Genomic DNA, 24893 nt, shown 5'->3' on the forward strand with positions numbered 1-24893 from the left:
AGAAAGAAAGAAAGAAAGAAAGAAAGAAAGAAAGAAAGAAAGAAAGAAAGAAAGAAAGAAAGAAAGAAAGAAAGAAAGAAAGAAAGAGAAAGAAAGAAAGTAAAGAAAACGTCAAATGTCGGAGGGGCTGCAGGAAAACTTATACATTCATGCTTGTGGTGGACCTGTGCAAAAGCCATAGGAAAACAATTTGGAACTTTATTGAGTATGTCAATAAGCATTTATTAAGCACCAACTATGTGCCAGGCACTGTGCTAAGGACTGGGGATACAAAGAAGGGCTGAAGACCATCCCTGCCATTGAAGAGCTTACAATCTAACAGGGGAGGGGAGGAGAAAATATACAAACAAATATGTACAAACAAGTTAAATACTGGATAAATAGGAAATAATCAACAGAGGGAAGGCATTAGGATCAAGAAGGATTAGGAAAAGCTTCCTGTAGAAGGTGGGATTTTAGCTGGGACTTGAAGGAAGCCAGGGAGCAGCGATGAGGAGGGAGAGCACTGCAGATATGGGGGAGAGCCAGAGAAAATGTCTGGAGCCAAGAGGTGGAGACTTCTTAGAGAACAACAGGAAGGCCAGTGTCACTGGATTGAAGAGAACATGGTAGAGGATTAAGGTGCAAGAAGACTGGAAAAATCGGAGTGGGGTCTAGGTTATGAAAGGCTTTGAATGCCAAACTAACTAAACTCTGTATAAATTCTGTATATCCTTTGACCCTACAATACCACTACTAGGCAGATACACCTAGAGAGACCAAAAAAAGAAGAAATGGATTCATATATACAAAAATACTGATAGCTCATTTTGTAGTGCAAAAGAACAGGAAACTAACGGGGTGTCTGCCAATTGGGGAATGGCTGAACAAATTATGGTACAAGAATGTAATGGAATACCCTAAGTGCTATTAGTGAGATTTGCATGTACTGATGCAGAGTGATGAGCAAAACCAGGGGAACAGTTTCTACAAAAACAACGGTATTGTTAAAACAAACAACTTCGGAAGCCTTTAGAACTCTGATCAGCACAATGAGCAACCATAGTTTCCAGAGGACTCATGATGAAATACACTACCCATCTGTTAACAAAGAGGTGGGGAACTCAGATTGAGGATTGAGAACCATTTTTTTGGACATAGTGATTGGGGAATTTGTTTTGTTTGGCTCTCCATGTTTTGTTTTGTTTTTTTAATAAGACTTTTCCTTTCCTTTTCCTTTTCTCTTTTTACAAGGGGAAAAGAATGTGCGGGAGAGATAATCTATTTCTGTTCATTGAAAAACAATTATTTCTGCTTTTTAATTGTACCTCCTGGAAGAGCCAAGTGCTACATTGTAACTGTATCTTTGTCTCAGGCAATAGGAAGGATAATGGTAAGAATTCCTTTGTGCTATCCACTACATCACCTTGCTATGAATAATACTTTCTCTTACAGCAATAATAAAGTAAAGAGCCCAGATTTAAACCCACCCCCACTACTACTACTATATTCTAGGCTATAAGGGCATTTCCATTCGTGTGAAGTCAAATTTTAAACTAATACATGAGAATAGGTCTTTTTTTTTAAGCTAAAATATATTTTAGTAAAATAAAATGCTTAGATTGGTTACTTACCAGGACTTCAATCTTGAAATCTTCCATAACATACTTCCAGAAGTGGGAACACTTGATGCTAAAGGGGTCAAAGGTTAGTACTTCCATGGGACTGACAAGCCCATCAACCCTACACAGGACATCATCAATACGCTTCGGATCCCCGGTCACTGCTTTCAGTTCTGGACCAAATATGTTGTAAAATTCCTCAATAACCTGTTAGATCCAACGGCATGAGAAAGTCACATTTTAGTCATCCTGCCATTTCACAAATATGCCATCTCTAGATTATGTGCCCTAGTTCTTTATGTGCTAATTACAAATCAGTCTTTTCTGCTCATTGAAGCACGCCAGGGAGGGCTTTTATTTGCAGTACTTTATTAGCAGGCAGTCCAGTCTACTATTGAAAAATGCAGATGATTGGGGCAGCTAGGTGGTGCAGTGGATAGAGCACCGGCCTTGGAATCAAGAGGACCTGAATTCAAATCCGGTCTCAGACACACAACACATGACACTTACTAGCTGTGTGACCCTGGGCAAGTCACTTAACCCCAGTTGCCTAACAAAAAGCAAAAAAAAAAAAAAATGCATTAAAACTTTTCTAACTCAACCTTATCAGTAAATAAATTGTTCTTTCAAATTCTGAGTTACTGAGATTTTTTTCCTGCTAAAGCAAAATCTAACAGATGTGCCAATTTTCCTTTTTTCCCCCCAAACCCAATAACCAAAATCATACATGCACACTTCATGGGACCATATATTTAGAACCAGAGGGATCTCAGAGGCTGAGTCTAACTCATTTAACGGATGAGGAAACCGAGGCTCAGTGAGTTTAAGTAATTTGCCCAGGACCAGTATCTCAGGCAAGATTACAACTCAGGTCTTCCTGACTCCATGGCCAGTATTCTATCCGGCTACCTCAATCTAATACACCTCATCTCTAACTAGCAATGGTTTGCAGACCAACCTGCTTCTCAGTATTCTGTACTGACCTTTTCAAAAGTCCTTCCTTACCCCAGCATCATCTCCCCAATTGATCCCAGTTATAAGAGGTTGGAGTGGGTTCATAGGATGCAAGATGCAGAACTGGAAAGGATCCTAATGGCTTTCAGATCCAAACTGTTCATTTTACAGAGGAGGAAACTGAGGCACAGAAAGGTTCACACAGCGAGTGTCTATGGTGGGATCTGAACCTGGGTCTTCTTAAATCCAAGTCCAGCTCCCTGTCCACTACTAAGAAAACCCATCTTCCACACTCACAAACCCTCTCCTTTTTCCCTTCCAAGGATTTCTTGGAAAGAACTAAGCAGAAAATAATTTGACAATGACAGAATCCAATCTAATTCGATCCAGCACATGTTTATTAAACACCTACCATGAGCAAGCTCTGGGGACACAAAGGCAAAATGTAGAGCAATCCCTGCCCTCAAGGAGTGTATATTCTACTGGGAGGATGCAACATGTCAACAAGTAAGTATGAGAGGCGGTTACTTGAGGAAGGAACAAGAAAGCACCCACAGCTGAGAGAACCAAAAGGGATTCCCATAGCAGAGGGAATTTCTTTTTGGATTTTTTTTTTTTGGCTAGACAATGGGGTTAAGTGACTTGCCCAGGGTCACACAGGGAGAGGGAATTTACATAGAGTATCTTGTCATGTACTCAGCCCATCCTCGCTCTAAATCTAGAGGTAAAGAGTACAGTCAGGGACCATTAGCACCATGCTAAGTATTTATACAATGTGCCTTCTGATCTCAGGGGCTGAATCATCTTGGACTTCACAACCTCTTCTGGATTATCTTCTTTGACTAGGATGGAATCCATCCATACCCTTGTGACATTTTTGAAAAGGGAAGAAAGTTACCAAAAATTAGGTAAATATTAACTACGGATATTGTAAGGACATTGTCCATGCTCTTACATTCAGAGCCACGGTCACAAAGATGTCCCATAACAACCTATTTCTGACTCCTAACATCTAACTGGGAAGGCCCTAAGACTTAATTATTCTAAGAGCATTGTAAAAAGTAAACTATTCTTTGCAGAACCAGTAACTGGATTCAAATCCCACCTCTGATGTTTACTAGCTGGGTGATCAAGTCACTTAACTAGCCTGGCCTCAAATCTCCTCACCTGGGAAAAGAGGGGACTGGACAAGATGGCCTTGGAGGTCATTTCCAGCCAGCTACGATATTACGAGTCTGTAATATACACAATGACTAGAACCCCATAAACAAAAAAGAGCACCAGAGGGACACTGAACTCTGAGTAACAGTGAGGATTAATCTTGGCCCTGGAGAAGAAATAATGAAGTGTACCTTCCTCCTCTTAAGATGCACAGGGAGGACCACAGGTACAGAATGGTGTATACGCTATCAGGTAATGTCATCGTGTCAACTGGTTTTTCTTAACATTTTTTCTTTGATATAAAAAGGGAAGGGTTGGTGTGTATATCCAAAAATAACTGTCATATAACAAATGAAAGGTACCAACTAACAAAATATTTTCCTTTAAAAAAACGTGAAAGCAGTCTTAAAAAGAGCTTGATCGGTCATTCTTGCTCTTTAACCTTATTAACACACATTAAAGAAATTAAACCCAGGCCTCTCTACCTGTAAAACATCATACAGATCCTGACAGATTGTAGCCATGTAATCTGTTCTTTCAAATAAACGTTTCCTATCAAATTCCCAACGTGGTTCTCTTCCAGACGCTTCGATTTTGGCTCGGACATCAAAATAAGATTTTTTCCACAACAGAAGAGTGCTCTTAGCCTCAGCCACCTTGGTTTGTGCCGATGCTCGACTCTCTCTGTTAATTAAAAAAAAAAAATCAGGTTACAATTAACAATGTTTTCCAATGACTCAAGATAAGGATGCTGATGGTGAAGTTTGTAGTTATTCAGTTCAGAGCAATATGGCAGAGAGGGATCTCAGAGGACAACTAGTCCAAACCCTCTTTGTATAGAAGAGGAAACTGAGTCCTGGATTAAAATCTTGCTTCTGTCAGTTATTATTTGATAGTGAGCAAGTCACAACTTCTATGAGACTCATTCTCCTCATCTGTAAAATAAGGATAATAATACTCATATCCTAGCTCACCCCTAGCTCACAGGATTATTGAAAGAAAAGTGCTTTGTAAACCTTAAAGCTGGGGCAACTAGATGCTCGGTGGACAGAGCACTGGGCCTGGAGTCTGGAGGACCTGAGTTCAAATCCACTCTCAGATGCTCACAGCTGGGTGACCCCCGGCAGTCATGGAGAATCCCAAATTGGAAAGTTTGGGTCCATTCTAGAGAGGACAGGATCTCCTGACGAGGTGTGCTCCCTAGAGGGAAAAGATAGAATAATCCATCTAGTCCCAGCACAGAGTTCTCTTTGGAGGGCAAAGCCAATGAATAGCTCAGAAGGTGCAAGCACCCTGGGAAGCAGACCACTTCTTCAGCAGCCTGGAAAGTGAGCTAAGATTCTGGGAGGATTCCAAACCATTTGGTGGCCCAATGAGTCTTTGACAGACTACATATTTATTCAGATGGAAGAGAAAGACTTTACCTGAATGTCAGGGTGTTGCACTACTGGCAACCCCAATTTTATTTCACTTCTGGGGGGAGCTGATGTGTAATTTGAATGACCTATGTGTTTCTGCATCTGTTCATAGCTCCTGCGAATCTTTGGCATCTCTTGCCTTTTCTGTGGGGTACAATAAAGTATGTCCTGTACCTGATATGCATTAGGTACCTTGAGCATTTGTACAGGAGCTTGAGATCCTATTTATCAACATTTGGAGAACTTAGACCCACACTATATCTACGTTGGAAGATTTCCTGAAGTAGTTCCAGGTGGGGGCAATTAGTCAAAGAAGGAAACTGACCCCTTTCGGTCTGGGCCCCCAAGATTAGACCCAATCCATTTGAGCCCAGAGATTTTAGGGGGTCTTGGGCCACAGGTAACACCTGAGATAAAGCACCAAGAAGCCAATATGCAGATGGAATCAATTAGAGGTAAGGAGATGTTGAACTGAAGAGACAAATGTCACATTCTTTGACACATTCTTGTTTCTACCTGGGCAAAATGAATAGTCTTAGATATGCTGTCTTTTAAACAGACAAGAATATTTTTGCAAAAATGCTATTTTGGGATACTCTTTGCTATACATGGGGCACACATTCTAGAAACAGTCACACACCAAAAAAAGATAAATCTTGAAGTATTTTTCCTATTGCAACATACTAGTCAGCTGCCCACCTTCTTAAGCAAGCTTTCCCTTTTTAGTGATCTTTCCATTATTCAAATGATAGTATAGAGAAAACCCTAATTGCTAATTAAGCATTCATTTGTCTTTAATCTCTTCTAAAGTAATTTTTAACAGGGTGCATCCTTGGCTCAGAATCATCTGCAGATAGCATTAACCTCCATTTTGGAGCCAGACTGAGGTCAAGGGGCCGGAAACAAATGCCCCCTTGTTGGGGCACCCATAAACTAACAGGAATGCCAATCCTAAATGCTTCAATCCCAGGAGCCCTCCTGTGCTTGACTAGGCAGTTGCACAGAACCCCCCACTGAGAGGTGGGGAAAAAAAACAGCATCATGGCTTGTTTCTTCACATACTAGGCTGCACTCTGCCTGTCCTCAGCATGGTGGGGACTTGCTTTTCTTTGCATTTCCAGAACCTAGCACCACGCTTTGGCCATAGAAAGGGCTTCATAAATTCTTGTGGAAGCTCATTAAAGTTAGGCTTAATTAAGCCAAGGCTCAATTTATCATGAATACAGTAAGAGTCTCACTCACAGAAATCCTACTGCATTTTAATTCTTAGTCATGAGGTATTTTTATATACTTAGATAGTGAGTGTTATCAAAGCACCAGAAATGATGTAATTATAGTATTTATTAAGGAGGCAGAATAACATAGTGGGTAGTAGGCCAGTCTCCAAGTCAAGAAGGCTGGGACTGCAACTCCCACTTTGGCTACACGATGGGTTGTGTGACCCTGGGCAAGTCACCTTACCTCTTGGGGCCCCAGGGAACTCTCTAAAACAATATATAAGTTGCAGAACAAGAGCTCATAGGCAGTAATGGTAAAGAGAGTTTTCTAAGTAAAGAGCTCCTTCCATAAATGGAATCACAAGTTTGAACCCCAGCCCACACCCTGAGAAAGTCAATAGACTCTAGAATTGAGAGGCAGCATAGACTAGGGAATAGAGGGCCCCCTTTATACCCAGGAAGATCTGGGTTCAAGTTCTCTGACACATACTAGCTGTGTGACCTTAGAGAAGTCACTTAATCTCCCACTGCACCAGGAATTAATAATCTGCATCAGAGAAAGGAATTTCTACACTGGAAGATGCCTGCTCTGGTCAAATTAATTACAACTGTATTTTTAAAAATTTTTATCTTAAAAAGTAAGTAAAAATGGTGGACAGCAGCATTCAAAAGAGAGATCAAAAAAGATAGATCCAAATACTTCAAAAGAGAGAGGCTGAGGCATTTGGTCTTCTCTCCTACAGACTTCTGAAATCAAATTTTTAAAATTCAGCATGCACCACAATTCCATCCTTTCCCTCACTTTGAAGGCAAACTAAAGGGCGTGGGTGACATCCCTCCCGTACCCTCGGGTGACCACTTCGGTAAGCGCTTACTTGAACAAAGTCCTTAAATTCACAACTCGGCACACCCTCTCTGCAATCTCCCAGGCTATCCTCTCCATGAGAGGGATCATCCGCTCGTCTTTATTATAGTGCCTGGAGATGATCCACACCATTCTCAGAGCACTCATCATGGAAGGAAGTGTTTCCAGAATGATGTTAAATCCAACTCCGTGGGTTAAATTCTGCACAGATAAACATTTATGAAAGATTGAAACATGTGTGGGATTCTAGGGACTAAATCTTTCCATTTTAGAATTTAAAAAGTTCAAATGGGACAGTGAATGGTCAAGCTTCATTGTTCTTTCTTAGTAACAAAAGGTGTACTCGCAGAAAGTCATCAGTGATTCCGTGCCTTACTCATCTTTGAATCCCCTCAATACCTAACATGGGTCGTTGCCCATCTTAGACACTCAATAAATGCACTTCACGTTAAAATTAGTCCAAAACTCTCATTTTACAGATTGGGAAAATGAGGCCAAAGAAGTGTAACCAGGGGATAAAGAAGGGTTACCCAAAACTATATTTCTGGATGAACCCCCAAATCCAACAACAGTGACTACTGCTAAGGACAGGAGCTCGGACATTGAACCCACTCCCGTTTTCAAGGTCTGCCAAGGCCAACAGAGGGGTCACTTCATTATCCCAAGCAGCAGCTCTTTAGGGCAGAGTCATGTGCTGGGGCTCATCACCCCCAAACACCCAGGCCCCGAGCTAGCACCCATGGTCAGCCAAAATGAAGCTGAGCACGTGCCCTATTCATCATTACCAGAGGATAAATCGAGGTGCCCACCCTGAGACCTCAAGCAACCCACGGAGATCTCTGGGTCTCCTGACCCGTTTATCTGTTGTTCCTGTTCTATCACACTGACCCTCTTATGCCATACAGTGACACTGCTATGTGCTCCTTGGGCAACCTCAGTCAAGCCTGTTCTCTGGGCCTCAGTTGCTTTATCTGTAAAATGAGGGGAATGGTTTAGGTGACTTCTAAGGTTTCTTCCAGTTCTGGATTTAGGATCCCGAGGGCCTAAAAGCACCTTGGAGGAGGAGGGCATATATTCATAAACTAAGGTGGTATAATGTCAACAAAAATCATGAATGGTTTTTTAAGTACCTGGGGTTAGCACATCCTTCTGAGTTCCTTAGTGGTCCTGTCTGCTCTATGTACTGTCCTCCACCCCCTCAGAAATGCTCACCAACCTCATGGCATTGCTTGTGCCCAATATAAAGAGTGATCCCTATCCTTGTGACAAGCCTCCATAGACGTGAAGGGTAAAATTTCCAAAGAGGAAATCCAGTCCCTGTAAAAAAAAAAAAACACTGACCCAGAGCGCTGGGCAGGAAATCAAAAACACCAGGACTCAACTTCTGCCTGGGACAGGTGTGTGACCCTAGACAGATCACTATATGCATTCAGCAGCAAAGTAGTCAAAACAATTGATACCTGCAATTCCTACCTTAGAAGGTGGCTATGAGGCTCAAGTGGTAACCAGCATTTCTATATATCTAATATATATTAATAGTTTTTGTTTTATATTAAAATATCTATGTTATATATTAATTATTGACATATTAGTATGTGTATATTGTATATTAATTATTGTGTGTGTTATATATTAAATTATTATTATATCAATATGTAATATCTCTCATAGCATTTATAGATAGCTTTAAGGTTTACAGTTTACATGTATTGTACCATTTGATCCTCACAACAAACCTGTAAGGTAGGTGTTACAATTATCCCCATTTTACATATGAGGAAACTGAGGCAGGCAGTGGTTAAGTGACTCACCCGGGGTCATGCATGCAGAAAGTACATCTTCCTGACTTCGAGATCAGCAATCCATCCACTGCCCACCCCGCTGCCCCAAATGAGATAACACTCTTCACCGTGGCTATTGTTAATAGCAGCAGAGGAGGTGGTATCAAAGCCCTTTGACCCTGATGGGGGTGGTCGTAGTAGTAGCTTCAGGCAGTACCTTGAAATGGCGCTCCACGGTGGAGAGGAAGCGAACGTTGTCTGAAGCCTCGACGTGAAACTTGTACAGCTCGTTCAAGACGGGCTGCAGGTTGGCCAGGAGCATGGAGTCGGCCTCTTTGATGACCTCGATGACTTTTTTCACTATGGGCAGCCTGGTCTGCTCGTGGAGAGCGCTGAAGGTCGCTGTTCTTTCCCTCCAGAATTCTATTTCTGCCAATGGGCCTTTACCCTAAGGACAAGAGCAGAGGTGAAGGCTAAAAAAAAAACAACCTCCTCCGGCCCATCAGAGGGGGACGCTCTGGGGAGGGTGTGGAAAGGGCAAGCTCTCAGGAACAAATTCCTAAAAATGACCACAGAAATAAATCGCTAAAGGCTGAAAAGGAGGAGCCACCTGTCTGGGGTTTCCGCCCTGGTTATTCCTCTCTAGGCTTCAGTCTGGGGCAGAAGCTGGACCGGAGACCCCACTCTGCTCCTGGAGTCTGAACCATGCCACGGCTGCTTGCTTCTGACCCTCCTCCTCTCTCCGAGACACCACCAAGGGCCTGTGGCCAAACCCTTCCCTTCCTCAGTCTGCCCCCAGCGCCCAGGGGAGCTTCACAATTCTGTTGCTCTGAAACCACAGAGCTCCCCGGCTGGCTGATGGGGGCTGAATGCAGCGTCCCGTTGCCCAGACCCAAACCCGGTTAGGAACTCATAGAGCTCAGCCTCGGATGGGGGGAGGAGAAGTAATCAGACCATGCCCCAGATCAGAGGCACTAAAAGCTGTCCCTGAGATCCTGAAACAGCACAACACAAAATATCACAAGAAGGCAGCAAAGGACGACCCCCCCAGATCCCGCCCCCCCAGAAGTGCAGCAGAGTCCAGCCTTAAAGTCAAGGCTGAATGCAGGAAGCTGGCGGAAAGAATGAGAAAACAAAAGAAGAATCCCACCATCCAGAGTTATCATGGTGGCTACACTCCCAAAGTGCTAATGCCAGACAGAAAATAAATATCAAAGGATGGCATTCAGATGGCTGGAGGGATCCACTCTCTCAGGGAAGAAAACAAGCATTTATCTAGCACCTATGAGGTGCCAGGCTTCGGCTAAGTATCGAGCATTATCTCATTTAACCCTCACAACAACAACCAGCCTGGGAGGCATAGTCGTTATTTCTATTTTATAGAGGAGGAAACTGAGGCAAACAAAGGTTAAGAGACTTGCCCAGGGTCACAGTTAGAAAGGGCCTGAAGCAGGATTTGAACTCGGGTCTCCATCCACCAGCACCACCTTTCTCATTACCATAACAGCAACAAAGGCAGATCTAATCCTAAATTCAAGAGGCAGTGTGAAATAGGGAAACGAGGACCAGGCGCCTCAGAAAACATTCAGTACGTTACCTGAGGCGTCTTTTTCAACTGTCCCTCTATGGCAGAGGAGATCTGACTTAGCCAGTTGATCACACATTGCTCCAAGCTATCCACCGCATCTGAGTCAGCAGCCATCTCCCACACTTCCCTGTCCATACTGATCACTGGCATCTCCAACTTGATCTCTCCTGATGGGGAAAAAGAAATCAGGGCCAACAGGGCATTAGGAAAAAAGAGAATAGCAACTGATTGACTGAGAGTTAACTGAGTGGTGGATAAGGGGTTAGCCTCAGAGGCATGAATACCTGGGTTCCCAATCTCCCCCTGCCTCACCCGCCCCACCTTAGATATTTGTTAGCTATGTGACCCTGCGAAAGTCACTTAATTCTCAGTGCCTCCGTTTCCCCATCAGTAAAATAAAGGGGTTACACTAAATAGCCCCTCAGGCTCTTTCCTGCTCTAAATCGAGGAACCTTCTTCTATATTCTGAAGCCAGCTAGAAAAGGTTCAGAGCCAATTGTTAAATTTTCAGTGTGAGCATTTAAACGTCAGAAAATATAAATCAGGACTTGACTATTGTTTTGTTAACTGTCGCTCTAGACTTAAGAAAGTGATGAGAAAAATTCGAATGATGAAGAATTAAAAGTGTGTCCCAGAATTAGGAGAGCCGGTCGTTTTTTTTTGTTTGTTTGTTTTTTGGCAATTGGGGTTAAGTGACTCACCCAGGGTCACACAGCTAGTAGATTTTGTTTTCAGCGCCTCCTGTATTTTTGGTGAGGCAATTGGGGTTAAGTGACTTGCCCAGGGTCACATAACTAAGTAAGTGTCAAGTGTCTGAAGTCATATTTGAACTCAGGTCCTCCTGACTTCAGGGCCGGTGCTTTATCCACTGCACCACCTAGCTGCCCCAGGAGAGCCAGTCCTTAAACACCACCAGGGTACTCCTGCTACTACCCATACACAAGCAAGACTAGGACAGACGGAGGCTCTGATTCTCATAATCTAACCACTGCTCAGATTTTTACAATCTAGCCAATAGCTCACAGATGCTCAGATTCCTTAAAAGTCTGGCTAATATGGCGGATCTTTAAAAAATCTTGCTTTTGGCTGAAAAAAAAAAAAAGACAAGGACAGACTGAGAAAGAAGAAAAGTCCTTCTGTGGATTTGTGTGTTTTCCTTCGGGATAAAAAATGAATTTGTTATTTAAAGTGTTTCTGAGTTAACCACAAAATGATTTGCATTTAAAAGTCCATGGTCTCACCTGTGAGTTAAATCAGCTGGGGGTTTCAATTCCATCCAATAAGCATTAATTAAGCATTAGGCTAAGTGCTGGGTCTGGGATCAAAGATAAAAAAGGAAATGGTGCCCGCCCTCCAACAGGTCATATTCTCCTGGGAGGGACAGAAAAGGTACACAGATAAATAGAATACAGTGTGGGGAGTGAATGTGGCAAAGAAGAGGCAAGCTTAAAAATCTGAGCAGGCCTATTAACAGGTGGGGAAGAGAAAAGGAGCGGTTGTTAACAGCTGAGACCTAGAAATCAAGTAAAACTCCATCATTTGGGGAATGGCTAAAAATGCCGGGATATAGAAAAGTAATGATATATTACTGTGCTGTAAGACAGGATGCATATGAACAATACAGAGAAGCAGGAAAACGAAGAAAAACTAAAATAAGTCGAACCTAGAAAATAACATATACAATGATTTTATTGTTGTTGTTGAGTCGTGTCTGACTCTTTGTGACCCCATTTGGGGTTTTCTTGGCAAGGACCCTGGGGTGGTTTGCCATTTCCTTCTCTGGCTCATTTGACAGATGAGGAAACTGAGGCAAACAGCACTAGGTGACTTGCGCCAGGTCAGAGCTAGTAAGTGTCTGAGGCCAGATTTGAACTCAGAGAGATGAGTCTTCCTGACTTCAGGTGCAACGCTCTGTACTGCGCTTACCTATCATAGCAATGTAAATGGAAAAAAAACAATTTTTAAAAACTGAATACTGTAAGGGCAGCTAGATGGTGCAGTGGATAGAGTGGATAGAGGAGTCAGGAGGACCTGAGTTCAAATGTGACCTCACACACATAACACTTACTAGCTGTGTGACTCTGGGCAAGTCACTTAATCCCAATTGCCTCAAAAGAAAAAAAAAGCGAGTATTGTTAAAATTACAATACTCCAGCTTGGCCCTAAAGAAGAAGTATGAAAATGCATCTCCCTCCCATCTTTGCAGAGGTGAGGGGTTATAGGTTTGTATGGAGGGTTGCATATGCTATCAAACTCGGTAAATGTGTTGGTTAATTTCTCAGAAATGTCAAGGGGTTTTCTCTTTTTTATTTTTTCCTTACAAATGAGCCATTTCACAGGGAATGAATGCTCTTTCTCTCTCTCTCTCTCTCTCTCTCTTTTTTTTATAGGCAATTGGGGTTAAGTGACTTACCCAGGGTCCCACAGCTAGTAAGCATCAAGTGTTTGGTCTGAGGCCGGATTTGAACTCAGGTCCTCCTAACTTCAGAGCCAGTGCTCTATCCACTGGGCCACCTAGCTGCCCTGAATGAATGCTCTTGGTAAAGGATACAGGAGTGATCCCAGTGTCCCAAAACAGAAAACTGCTGCAGCCCAATGTAAGCTCCCTCCCACCCAAGGACCCCAGGTCCTACCTCTGCCCAGTGACAGCTTCCTTCCCCACAGGGAACATGATCAGCTGCTTCCTGACCTTGGCCAAGTTTCTCCGAGGTTCTTAACCTGGGGTCCTTTTATTTTTTTTTAAAGATATTTTGATAATTTTTTTAAAGATATTTTGATAATTGTATTTCAGTGACAATTGGTTCCTTTTGTAATACTAACATATTTTACTTTATGCATTTAAAATTTTTATTCTGGTGGATAGAGTACTGGCCCTGGATTCAGGAGGACCTGAGTTCAAATCCAGTCTCAGACACATAACACTTACTAGCTGTGTGACCCTGGGCAAGTCACTTAACCCCATTGCTTAGACCAAAAAAAAAAAATTTTATTCTGAAAAGGAGTCTACCAGATTGCCAGAGGGTATCATGACACAAAAAAGATTAAGAATCTCTGCTCTAGGGGCATGTGTACATGGAATTTTATGATGTAACATTATATACATATATATAAGATTTATATCTGTAACATGTAATGTATATAAATTAAATTATATATAAATTCATGCTTACCCCTAGACCAGCGATTCTTAACTTCAAAAAACTGTCATGGATCCCTCTGTAGTGTTTATGTTTATGATGTGATGTCACATTACATTACGTTACATATTACGGTATGGTATCAGATCATCTTGTATTATGTCGTATTCTCTCTCTCTCTCTCTGTTTGTGGGGTCCGTGTATAGAAGTGTGTGACTGTGTAGGGGCATGATTTCAACCTGCCTTGGTAGAGTTGGCAACTTCCCAATGAAGTGTTGATTTATTGTCCCCGTAAGCCTCATCTGCGCTGAAGCACGGATGCGTCTGGGGAGATCCGAACCTCTCCCCCAGTCTCCGCCTGTGCAGCACGAATCACCCCAGACAAAGATCTAACAGCCCCAGATGTTCTTTTATATAAAGGGGAATAAGATGATGGCAATGCCAGGGGAGAGGCTGGTGTTCCCATAGCTAGCCTCCGAGGCAGAATGAGCTTCTGCTCGCTCTAGCACCTACCCTCCATGGGAAGGGAGGAGAGACAGAAGTCAAATGAGTTTGGCAGTTAATGGGGAGCTGTTACTCCAAATGGAACAGGGACGGGGGGAAGGAGAGATGTTCCAGTTTAGTGTTTGCAGTCTTCCCCAGGGTCCTGCTCAGGTCTTGACAACAGTCTCCATGGCTCTGATTGCTCCATCCAGCAGCTACCCAAGGGTCAGCAGGAGGGAGCAGAGGAACAGCTATGCACACAAGATGTGTTCCTCAACCCTGCCCGCCCACATGGCACAATCGTGGTGGAAAAGGAACTCTCCTTTTCCTTCTTCTCCCTCCCAGAATTCTCTGACACATACAATCCCAGAAAGCCAAGCTCAAAAAATGTCACCAAGTGGTGAACTCTGGGATGGGATCTGCATGATTCCTTCATCCAGCCCCACCGGGGCTAGAAGCCCAGGATCTTAGTGCTGCCTAATGGATGGCTCTCTGGAAAGAGAAGGTGAAAGGACAGGTGGGGAAATAGATCTGAGATAAAAAAAAATACAAATATATACATATATGTATTGTGTATACATATATACATAAACATATATATGTATACATGTACATATGTATATGTATGTGTATATTAAATAATTGGGGAGGTGGAGGTGGTCAGGATGAACAAAGATGACGTGTGAGCCTTACAGAAAAACAAGAAGTCTCAGAGAGGTAGAGATAAAGAGGGTGTATGTTCCAAGTGTATGGGACAGCTTTTGCAAATACACAGGAGAGAGAAGATGGCACAGGGGCCCAATAAGAGCTAGTAGTCCTGTTAGACTGGAACACAGAATACATGAAAGGGAATACTATGAGATAAGGCTAGACAAATAGGTCGAAACCAGATGTTGGAGGGCTTGAAATGTCAAGTTAAGGAATTTGTATTTTATCTTAAAGGCAAGGGGAAACCACTGAAGTTTTCTGAACAACGGGAAGATTATAGTGGGAAGGAAGAAAGGAAAGGAAAGGAAAGGGAAGAAGGAAGGGAAGAAGGAAAGGAAGAAGGAAGGAAGGGAGGGAGGGAGGGAGGAAGAAGGGAGAGGAGAGAGGGAGGGAGGGAAAGAAGGAAGGAAGGGAGGGAAAATCATTAACGACTTACTATGTGCCAAGCACTCTCCTAAGTGGTGGGGATATTGATACAAAAGGCAAGAAAAGCTAATCCCTGCCCTCAAGGTGTTCACATTCTAATAAAGGAAAACTACACGCATAGATGGTAAGGGAGGGGTGTTTTGGTCTGTGAAGTCAAAGAGATAGTGGTATGGGGTAATTGATCAACATTCGGCCTTTCCAGGAGTAATAGTGTTGGCTTGACTGTCAGTCTTAGAGTAAAGATTAGGAGGCAGGGGAATAGGTGTGGTGGTGCGGTAGGAAGTTGGCCAGAGGGCAGCATGGCGGGTCTATATAAGGGGTGGATCAGATAAGAAAGGCACTACTGGCCAAGAGTTCATTTAGGACACTGGTAATGTGGCCTGAGCTAGGGGTGTTGGTTGTATGGATGGAAAGTGAAGGATGCAAGAGCTGGGGAGATAAAATCTGTCACGGCAGTCAAGGGACTGAATTGGTGAGCCAGGCAGGCCTAAGCAAAGATCAGCTCGGGTCCAAGGATATAAAGTCTTACATTGCAGTGGCTTACAGGAAGGTCACCTGCAGATATCTGGAGGTCATATAACTGCTGTGAGTATTCAGGTGAGAAAAGTGCCAGTGGCCTACTGTCCCCCGGGACTGAGGGTGGAATAAGGGGAAATGTGCCCTGGTGGATATGTGCTTATACTTCTATTCCTGCCATATCTTCTCAGTAAACATCCTCTTGTAAAAGCTCACTGATGTTAAATAATGCCAAGGCACTAATCAGTGGTATCATGTTATCAGAGAGAAATTAACTGGAACTGGTGATTGATAAAATGGGGCTTGAACCAACAGCATCATAAAGACCCCCCAAGAATTAATTTTATTTGACTATGAATATTTGTAACAAGAGTTCTGTTTTGATTTTTTCATCGTCTGCCTCAGTTTCCTCAACCACAAAATGAGGATAACAATAGCACCTACCTCACAGGGTTACTGTATTAAATGAGACTTTTGTAAAGCAGTTAGCACAGTACATGGCATATCGTGATGACTGCTTGCTCCTTGCCTCTTTTCTTTCCTTTAAGAGCGCTCAAGCCTGTTTTCAAAGGGAGGCAGAGAGCCCGGGCCAAGTGTGAGGTCAAACAAGACTAGGCATTGGTTTACAGAGGCAGCTAGGTCACACTTTTGGCTGGGAGTAAGGGAGATCTGAGTTCAAATCCAGCCTCAGACCCTTACTAGCTGTGTGACTCTGGGCAAATCACTTTAACCTCTAAATGCCTCCGTTTCCCCATCTGCAAAGTGGGAATAATAATAATACCATCTACCTCTCAAGACTGTTATGAGGATCAAATGAGACAATATTTGTAAAGTGCTTACTTAGCACGGTGCCTGGCGCATGGTAGGTGCTTAATAAATGCTTAAGGGGGTGGCTAGGTGGCGCAGTGGATAGATCTCCGGCCTTGGAGTCAGGAGCATCTGAGTTCAAATGTGTCCCCAAACACTTGACATTTAAATGCTTAAAAAAAAAGACAAACCAAAAAAAAACACTTCAGGAGTGACAGAGATAACTCAGGGAAAAGATACAGAGACGCAAACAATGAGCGTCACCGTTCTTTCAGGAGGAAAAAACCATAATCTTCTGAAGTAGAAACAAATGTAGTCAAAGTGTGCTGTAACAATTCTTCCGCCATGACTTCTTGCCCTCCTCCCCATTCAGCCCCCCAACATTACCAAAGCCTCCAGGCAGACTATTTATCTCTTCCTCCACCCCACCTTCCCTACAAATGAGGGCAGATTGATCTTTCAAAGGGACAACTTGGACACCATTCACTCCTCAATTCAAAACTACTAACAGTGCCGTTTCTTCCCTAGTCCAGGGAAAATTCAGGCTGGAAGTCAAGGCCTCCCATGATCTGCTCTCCCACGATCTCTTCAGCCTTATCTCTTACTACTCTACACACGTGGTCAGCCAGGTGGCGCTACGGTGGATAGAGTGCCAGGCCTGGAGTCAGAAAGACCCATCTTTCTGAGTTCAAATCCAGCCTCAGACACTAACTGTGTCACCCGGGGCAAGTCATTTAACCCTGCTTGCCTCAATTTTCTCATCTGTAAAAAGAGCTGGGAAGGAAAGGACAACCCGCTCCAGTATCTCTGCCAAGAAAACCCCAAATGGGGTCAGAAGGAGTTGGACCCAACTGAAAAGACTGAACTACAACTCTGTATATCCTATAATCTGATCAATTTGGATTACTCCCTTTTCCCTGAGCACTTTCTGACCTCCATGCAGCCTGTGCTCTTGGCTCCACTCAGCATGCCCTTTCCTCCAACTCTGCCTATAGAAATCTTTCCTGGGGGGCCCAATTCAAATGCCAACCCCTCCAGGAAGCATTCCTAATCCCACCCCAACCAGACGACATGTCTCCTTCCTCTGAACCTTAGTAACATTGGGTCCCCCCCTTTTTTTTTATAGTACACACTATAATACATCTTATATTTTTCATTTGGTCCGGATCTACGATTTCATCAGTGTAAGGAACTCCTGGCATGGACACTCTCTCCACTGATGCAGACTTGCAAATCCTCAGTAACCTGCCATCCTACAGAGGCGCCTTCCCCACTGCCCCTACCCCTTTTCAGCTTCCTTTTGGGTGCTGTCTTTCCCTCTCAGACTGTAAGCTCCTTAAGGGCAGAGACTCTCTTTTTCTTACTTATATTCTTGGGGTTTAGCACAATGCCTGGCTCATAGGAGGCACTTGACTTTTACTTTTAAATTAAATTAATTAATTTTAATTAATTAATATTTTTTATTTTTAAATTTTAAGTTTACCGCCATAAGGCCTTTCCTGATCCCATCAGTTGTTAGTGAGTGCTTTGCCTTAACCCCAATCAAAATTACCATGTGTACGTTTGTATGGACTCCTCTGTACACGTGTTGTTTCCTCTTGGTAGAACATAACCTCCCTGAGGGCAGGAGTGTCCCCAGAGCCCAGCGGTGCCTTGTAATGGGAGGCATTTAATAAATGTTTGACTGAATGAATGAATGAATATTGTGTTCAGAAGAGGTAAGCCACTTGGGCAAGGACTCCCAATCTGATGAGAATTAACAGGAAAACTGGAGAGCAGTTTGGCAGAAATTAGGTTATACAAACACCATTTACTACAGAAAGGCCAAAAGGAATGAGCAACCTGAACATAAAAGGTCCCACCATAAAAATCAGAAGAGAATGAGATGAGGTCTTGTTCACATATAGGGGTAAGGGAGAATTCCTAACCAAACACAGACACATTAGTACACTGTGGATAGGGCTACGAATTGGTCCAGCCATTCTGGAAAGCAATTTAAAATTGTGCCCTCCAAAAAAGTGACTTAAATGTCCCTACCTTTTGATCCAGAGATCTCCTTACTAGGTATATACATCAAGGAGAACAAAGATAGAAAGAAAAGGTCCCAAACGTTCCAAAATATTCCTAGCAGTACTTTTTTTGTGGTAGCAAAGATCTTCAAACAAAATAGATGTCTGTCAATTGGAAAGTGAGCCTAAGCAAAATATGGTACGTGAATGGAATTCAATGGAATATTACCATGCCAAAACAAAGGATGAATATGGGGGGCAGCTAGGTGGGGGCAGTGGATAGAGTGCCCGCCTTGGAGTCAGGAGGACCTGAGTTCAAATCTGGCCTCAGACACATAACACTCACTAGCTGTGTGACCCTGGGCAAGTCACTTAACCCTGGTTGCCTTGCCAAAAAAAGAAAAAAAAAGGATGAATATGAGGAATTCATCCCAATAGGGGAAGATCTATATGAGCTGGTGCAAAAGCAAAGAAGGCAGACCAAGGGGGGAAAAACAAAACAAAATAGACACTATGACTAGAGTAATATAATTGGAAAGGGAAAAAAAAGAAAAAGAAAAAAAAACTCTACAATGTGTAATTATAATGACCTAACCTGGTCCTGGAGAAGAACCAAGAAAAAGTGCCTCCTTCCCTTCACAGCTGAAACGGAAGACTTTTGGGAAGGTTGCATACCCTTCCAGAGACGATCAATATGTTTTTTTAGTTTGGCTCAACTGTTTTGTTCTTTTCTTTTTTAATCTTTGTTACAAGGAAAGAGTGGCTGGTCAAGGAAGTGGGGAAGAATATATTCTGAAATGAATGTAATGTAAAAACAAAGAGATCTAGAAAAATGCGACCAAAAAACGTTTTAAAGGAAGAGGAATGATTCCCAAAGACCTAACTGTGAGCACTCCCGAACTAATTTGTCACAGACCATTCGTTCCTTTGTAACCAGTGAGGAAATGCGCACGCGCGCGCACACACACACACACATACACACACAGACACACAGACACACAAACACACACATGCACACACACACACACACACAGAGACACACAGACACACAGACACACACACCCTTCACCTTCTAGTTGCTGTATAGTTCTCTGAATATTGTTGGTGAATTTCTGCATGTTCATGAGGAACTCATCCCGTATTAGTTGGACACTGTGGTATTCGATGGCCTCCCCTGAGAGTTTCTCAACGGTGGAGCTTTCAGGAGGTGTCAGATCTCCTGGAGGGACAAGTGGTACTGGAGGTTCTGCCTTGTGTTGATTGAAGGAGAGCGCTGGTGTAAACACCTGAAATGTCAGTGGATGAAGCATATTTCACGGTATCGTTCTCAGCTATTTCAGATCTGAAATTTTAAGATCCTGTTTTAAATTCTTCCATTAAGTAGGAAGCTTTTGTGGCACAGGGAAGACAGAGCAAGTTTCAAGTCAGAAGGACCCGAGTTCAAGTCCTGCTGAACGCTTGGGGCTTGGGAAGGTCACTTCACCTATCAGCCTCAGTTTCCTCACCTGTAAAGGGAGAGCGCTAGGATTTCTCTACAATCCTTTCCAAGTCTAAATCTATGATCTTATGAATATTAAGTGAAAACACAACTACAAATTAATTACCTCAAATTAGCACCAGGCAGGAATGAAAGAATATCGACCAGAGTGGAAAGAAATTAGGCTGTGATTAAGAATTTTAACAAAAATGGATCACACCACCCTCAGAAGTACAGTTCTCCCACAGGCTACCGATCATTGAATCCAACCTCTTCATTTTACAGATGAAGAAAATGAGGCATAGAGCAGTAAAGTGACTCATGTAGGTAATGAGATTTGAACTGAGTTCCTGTGACTCCAACACTCTTTAGGCATGGAGTGCACACCTCCTGAGTGTGCAAAACTCTATACACAGCGCTGTAGTCTTCTAGCTCATCTTTCTGCCTCAAGTTTCCCTCCATTTTAATTCATCCTCCATATAGCTGCCAAAATGTCACCCTCTGCTACTCAACAAACCTCAATGGCTCCCTATTACCTTTCAGATCAAGTATAACCTCTCTGGGGGTATTTAAAGCTCTTCGTAACCTGGGCTCTTCCTAACTTCTCACCCTTCCTATACGTAATTCCCCATCTCCAGGCACTTTACGATCTACTTGCTGGTCCTCTCAAAGGACCCTCCATCTCCCACCTCTCAGCCTTTGTACAGCCTTTCTCCCATGCCAGGTGTTCTATCTCCAGGCTTCCTTCAAACCTCAGCTCACCTCCCACCTTCTGCAGCAGACTTTGCCCAGTTTCCTAAGCTGCTAGCACCTCCCCCTCTGTGGTTGCTTCCATTTAGACTAGATACATAGACTCTAAAAGGTACATTATCTCTCCATTAGCATGGGAGCTCCTGGTGAGTCCTGGACATGCCAGGCACTGTGCTAAGTGCTGGGAATCTGTTCTAAGAGGTTTTAAAAGGCTGGAACTGGCTAAGGATGGGATGTCAGCCTATGAGTTGCAAGTCAATGATCCCAAAAGGACCTTGCAGACAGTCTTTCAGGGGTAGCTAGGTAGCACAGTGGATAGAGCACAGGCCCTGAAGTCAGGAGGACCTGAGTTCGAATCTGGCCTCAGACCAAACACTTAACACTTATTAGCTGTGTGACCCTGGGCAAGTCACTTAACCCCAATTGCCTAGAAAGGGAAAAAAAAAGAGAGAGAGAGAGATCCCGGACAGTCTTTCTTCCAGGTGCATGATCTTGAGACACCCATCAGTGAAGGCATTTCCATAAGGATGAGTGGGAAAGGAAATGACTAACCTCAGCTAAGGTCCCAGATAGCAGCAATGCCTGGGGTATGGTAGAAGATTCAATAGTGATGGGTCCTTCTAAAAAAATTTGTAAAAAAAAAAAATTATATAGAGGGGCCAACCAGGTGACACACAGGTGGCCTTGGAGTCAGAAGGATCTGAGCTGAAATGTGACCTCAGTCACTTATTAACTGTGTGATCCTGGGCTAGTCACTTAACCCTGATTGTCTAAAAAAAATTTATACCATTACAATATCACACCATTAAAAAAAAAAAACTTGGAAAGCGGCAATGAGAGAATCTTCATCCACACTTACATGAAGCAAAAGATCCTTAAGCATATGTAGAATGTGCCCATTAAGGACGCCATACTCCAATCTTTCTGGCATCAACTCCACAGCTTCTTTCATATCATTAGCTTCATTAATGGTCTCTAAATGGGACAGATAAAAAAAATAAGAGATAGTTGAAAAGAATGACTAATAACTAACATTTCCACAATCGTGGTTTTCTTTTTCTCCTTCCCAAACAGCTTCATAATAACCTTAAAAAGTAAAATTAACAAATAAAATCATGGGGTCAGTATTTTCTGAATACACTAACAACTCAGGCTTGGACAAGGAAACCCTGGTTCTGCTACTAGTTAGCGAGTTCACACACAAGCAAAAGAGGCAGAGTGATACATAATTATCCACCATAAGGGCTTGGGGTGAATGCAAATGAACTGAAAAAACAGGGGCAGGAATCCTCCAGGAGCGTCAAGAACAGTTTGATGAATGCCTAGCTTTGGGGCCAAATTCATCATTGAAATAACATCTGTGGTTCCATTTTTTTTTCTCGGCAAGTATATTAAGTAATTTGTGTCTGTTTGATTCCTGGAGAAATTCTAGAGCAGGTTATTAAAGGGATGACTGATGAACTTTTAACGACGACAACAACAATTATGTAGAGAGGCACCATGGTGTAATAGATAGAGGGCCGGTCTTGTCATTAGAAAAATCCTGAGTTCAAATCTTGCCTCCAAATCCATTGCTATATGACCCTGGGCAGGTCACTTGGAGTGTCCCTAGGCATCTCGAATATTTTAGGTTGCAGAACAGGAGCCAATAGTCATTGAGAGAGGACATTTCCTACTGGGAGCTCCAAAGTCTGCTAAAAAAATGCCAACAATTCACATTAAGATGACACTTAAGGATTACAAAGTATTATATCCACGTTACGCCATTTGATGAAGAAAAAGGAAGCGGTTGTCCCCAAAACCCCAGCAAAGCTCAATCATCAGCAGACCTAGTCAGACTAACGGTGTTTCCTTTTTTTCTTTCTTTCTTCTTTTTTTTGACAGGATAATTAAAGGGTCAGACTGGGGAATGCAGTAGATACAATATACTTAGATTTCAGCAAAGTGCTTAATGTAAAGTCTCAGGCTATTCTTGTGGAAAAGGTGGAGAGATGTAGGCTAGATTACAGGTGGATTCAAACAAGGTTGAATGGCCAGACCCAAAGAGAAGTCACTGATGGCCGAAAGCCAATTTAAAGGCCTCCAGGAGAGTGCTCCAAGAATCGGTGACTGACTCTACACTGTTTAACACTTTTATCAAAGACTTGAATAAAGGCATAAAGGTATCCTTATCAAATTTGTATATGACACAAAGCTGGCCTGGACAGCTTACAATGAATGGGCATCAAGATCTGAAAAAAAGTTTTAATAGGTCAGAATACTGGGTTGAATTAAATAAGGTGAAATTTAATAGAGATTTTTTTTAACTTGGTTCCAAAAATTGACTTTACAAGTAAAAGATGAGGGCTAGGTAGCAGTTTTCCTGAAATAGATCTGATGGTTGTAACGTGCCTGAAAGCCCGATGTGAGTCCGCACTGTGGACAGGGCAGCCAGAAACGGTAATGGGATCTTGGGAGGGCCACTTCTGGGAATGAAGAAGGTGATATTTCCTCTGGACCCTACTGGGATCAGGCCACAGCTGACGGGCTGAGCTCTGGGCACCGTGGTTTAAGGTTGCTGATAAGCTGGAGCAGGACAGGAGAAAGATAACTGGGATGAGAATCAGCGGAGGTTGTGTACCCAAAGGAAGAGACCCTCTCAGGGGACTGAGGGTAAGTTGGGTGAGGGGATATGAACTTTGACTTCAAGGCTGTTTTACGGAAAATGGGTTGGGCTTGTTCTGTTCAGCTTCAAAAGGCAGAACCAGGAACGATGGAGGCAAGTTAACAGAGGTATATCTAAAAGTTGACCTACATGGGCTTTCTCAGGACATAGTGAGCTCCCCCTCGTTAGAAGTGTTCAAGCAAAGGCTGGATAATCATCAGGTGTGCTGGGGAAGGGTTAAGGATTAGACTAGATGGTTACTGAGGTCTCTTTGAACTTTGAAGTCTGTGAACACAAAATTCTGGGATTCAGGTCCTTCATCTTTCTTCCCTTTACAGCTGAAGTCCTACCTTCATTGCCTCTCCACTTAGACAACTCTCATCCTGATACTCAACCCCTCAAAATCTGGCTGCTCTCAAGCTTCTCTGAACTGTCAAATTGAAGACCTCATCCTTCTTGACCACTGCAGAGCATCAGACACCATTAACTCCCCTCTCCTCCTGGAACCTGTCTCCATTCTGGGTTCTCTAAGCCCCCGTGTTCCCCGGTCCTCCTCCTATCTGACCCTTCCTTCTCAGTCTCGTCAGTAGATCTGCTTTCCTCTTACTCCCTGACCGTGGGTCAGGGAGTCAAGGCTCTGTCCTGGGCCCTCTTTTCTTCTCTCTGCACTCACTTTCATGGTGATCTCATAAGTTTCAAGGGTCCAATAATGATTTCCAAACAGATGACTCATATATATACATATACATATGTACATATATACATACACAAATACATACATGTGTGTATATATGCACACACATACATACACACACACATATATCCCCTTAGCCTCTCCTCTTAAGCTCCAGGCCCCTATCACCAAATGTCTATCAGACATTTTCAATCAGACGTTCCATTGGCACCTGTAACTCACCACAGCCAAAACAGAACCAATTGTCTTTCTCCCGAAGCATTCCCTTTTTGCTAGCTCCCCTATTTGTGCTGAGGGCACTTCCCCACCTCCAACGTTCACCCCTTCAGAGTCATCCTCAGCTACTCTCTTTCTCTCACCCTCTAATCTAATTAGCACTGTCTTGTTGACTGCACCTCCATCCCATCTCTCTCATCCATACCCTCCTCTCCACTCACAAGACCACTGCCCTAACTCAGACCTTCAGCATCTCTCCCTTGGACTACTGTAACAGCCTAGCTCCTCCACAGAGTCAAAATGATACTCCAAAAGTGCAGATCTGGCCATGTCGGGCCCCCTTCAAGAAACTATTAACTCCAGGTTAAAATGCAAACTCCTGTTTGGCATTTAAAGTCTTTCACCATCTGGTTCTAGCCTACTTCTCCAGGCTTATTAAAT

General features: G+C 43.1%; 1 protein-coding gene across 1 annotated transcript in view; it reads right to left on the reverse strand.

The window, feature by feature from the left end:
* Positions 1-24893, reverse strand: part of DNAH10 (dynein axonemal heavy chain 10) — a 165725-nt gene that overhangs the window by 119927 nt on the left and 20905 nt on the right. The window contains exons 5-11 of the mRNA XM_027853515.1: positions 21758-21873; positions 19741-19957; positions 10595-10752; positions 9215-9445; positions 7227-7417; positions 4202-4400; positions 1614-1808 (exon numbers count right to left, since the gene is read on the reverse strand). Coding sequence (XP_027709316.1) covers positions 1614-1808; positions 4202-4400; positions 7227-7417; positions 9215-9445; positions 10595-10752; positions 19741-19957; positions 21758-21873 — 1307 coding nt within the window. The remainder of the gene's footprint in view (positions 1-1613; positions 1809-4201; positions 4401-7226; positions 7418-9214; positions 9446-10594; positions 10753-19740; positions 19958-21757; positions 21874-24893) is intronic.

This window comes from Vombatus ursinus, unplaced genomic scaffold, assembly GCF_900497805.2.
Source record: "Vombatus ursinus unplaced genomic scaffold, bare-nosed wombat genome assembly UNPS02009994.1, whole genome shotgun sequence".
Classification (NCBI taxonomy): Eukaryota; Metazoa; Chordata; class Mammalia; order Diprotodontia; family Vombatidae; genus Vombatus; species Vombatus ursinus.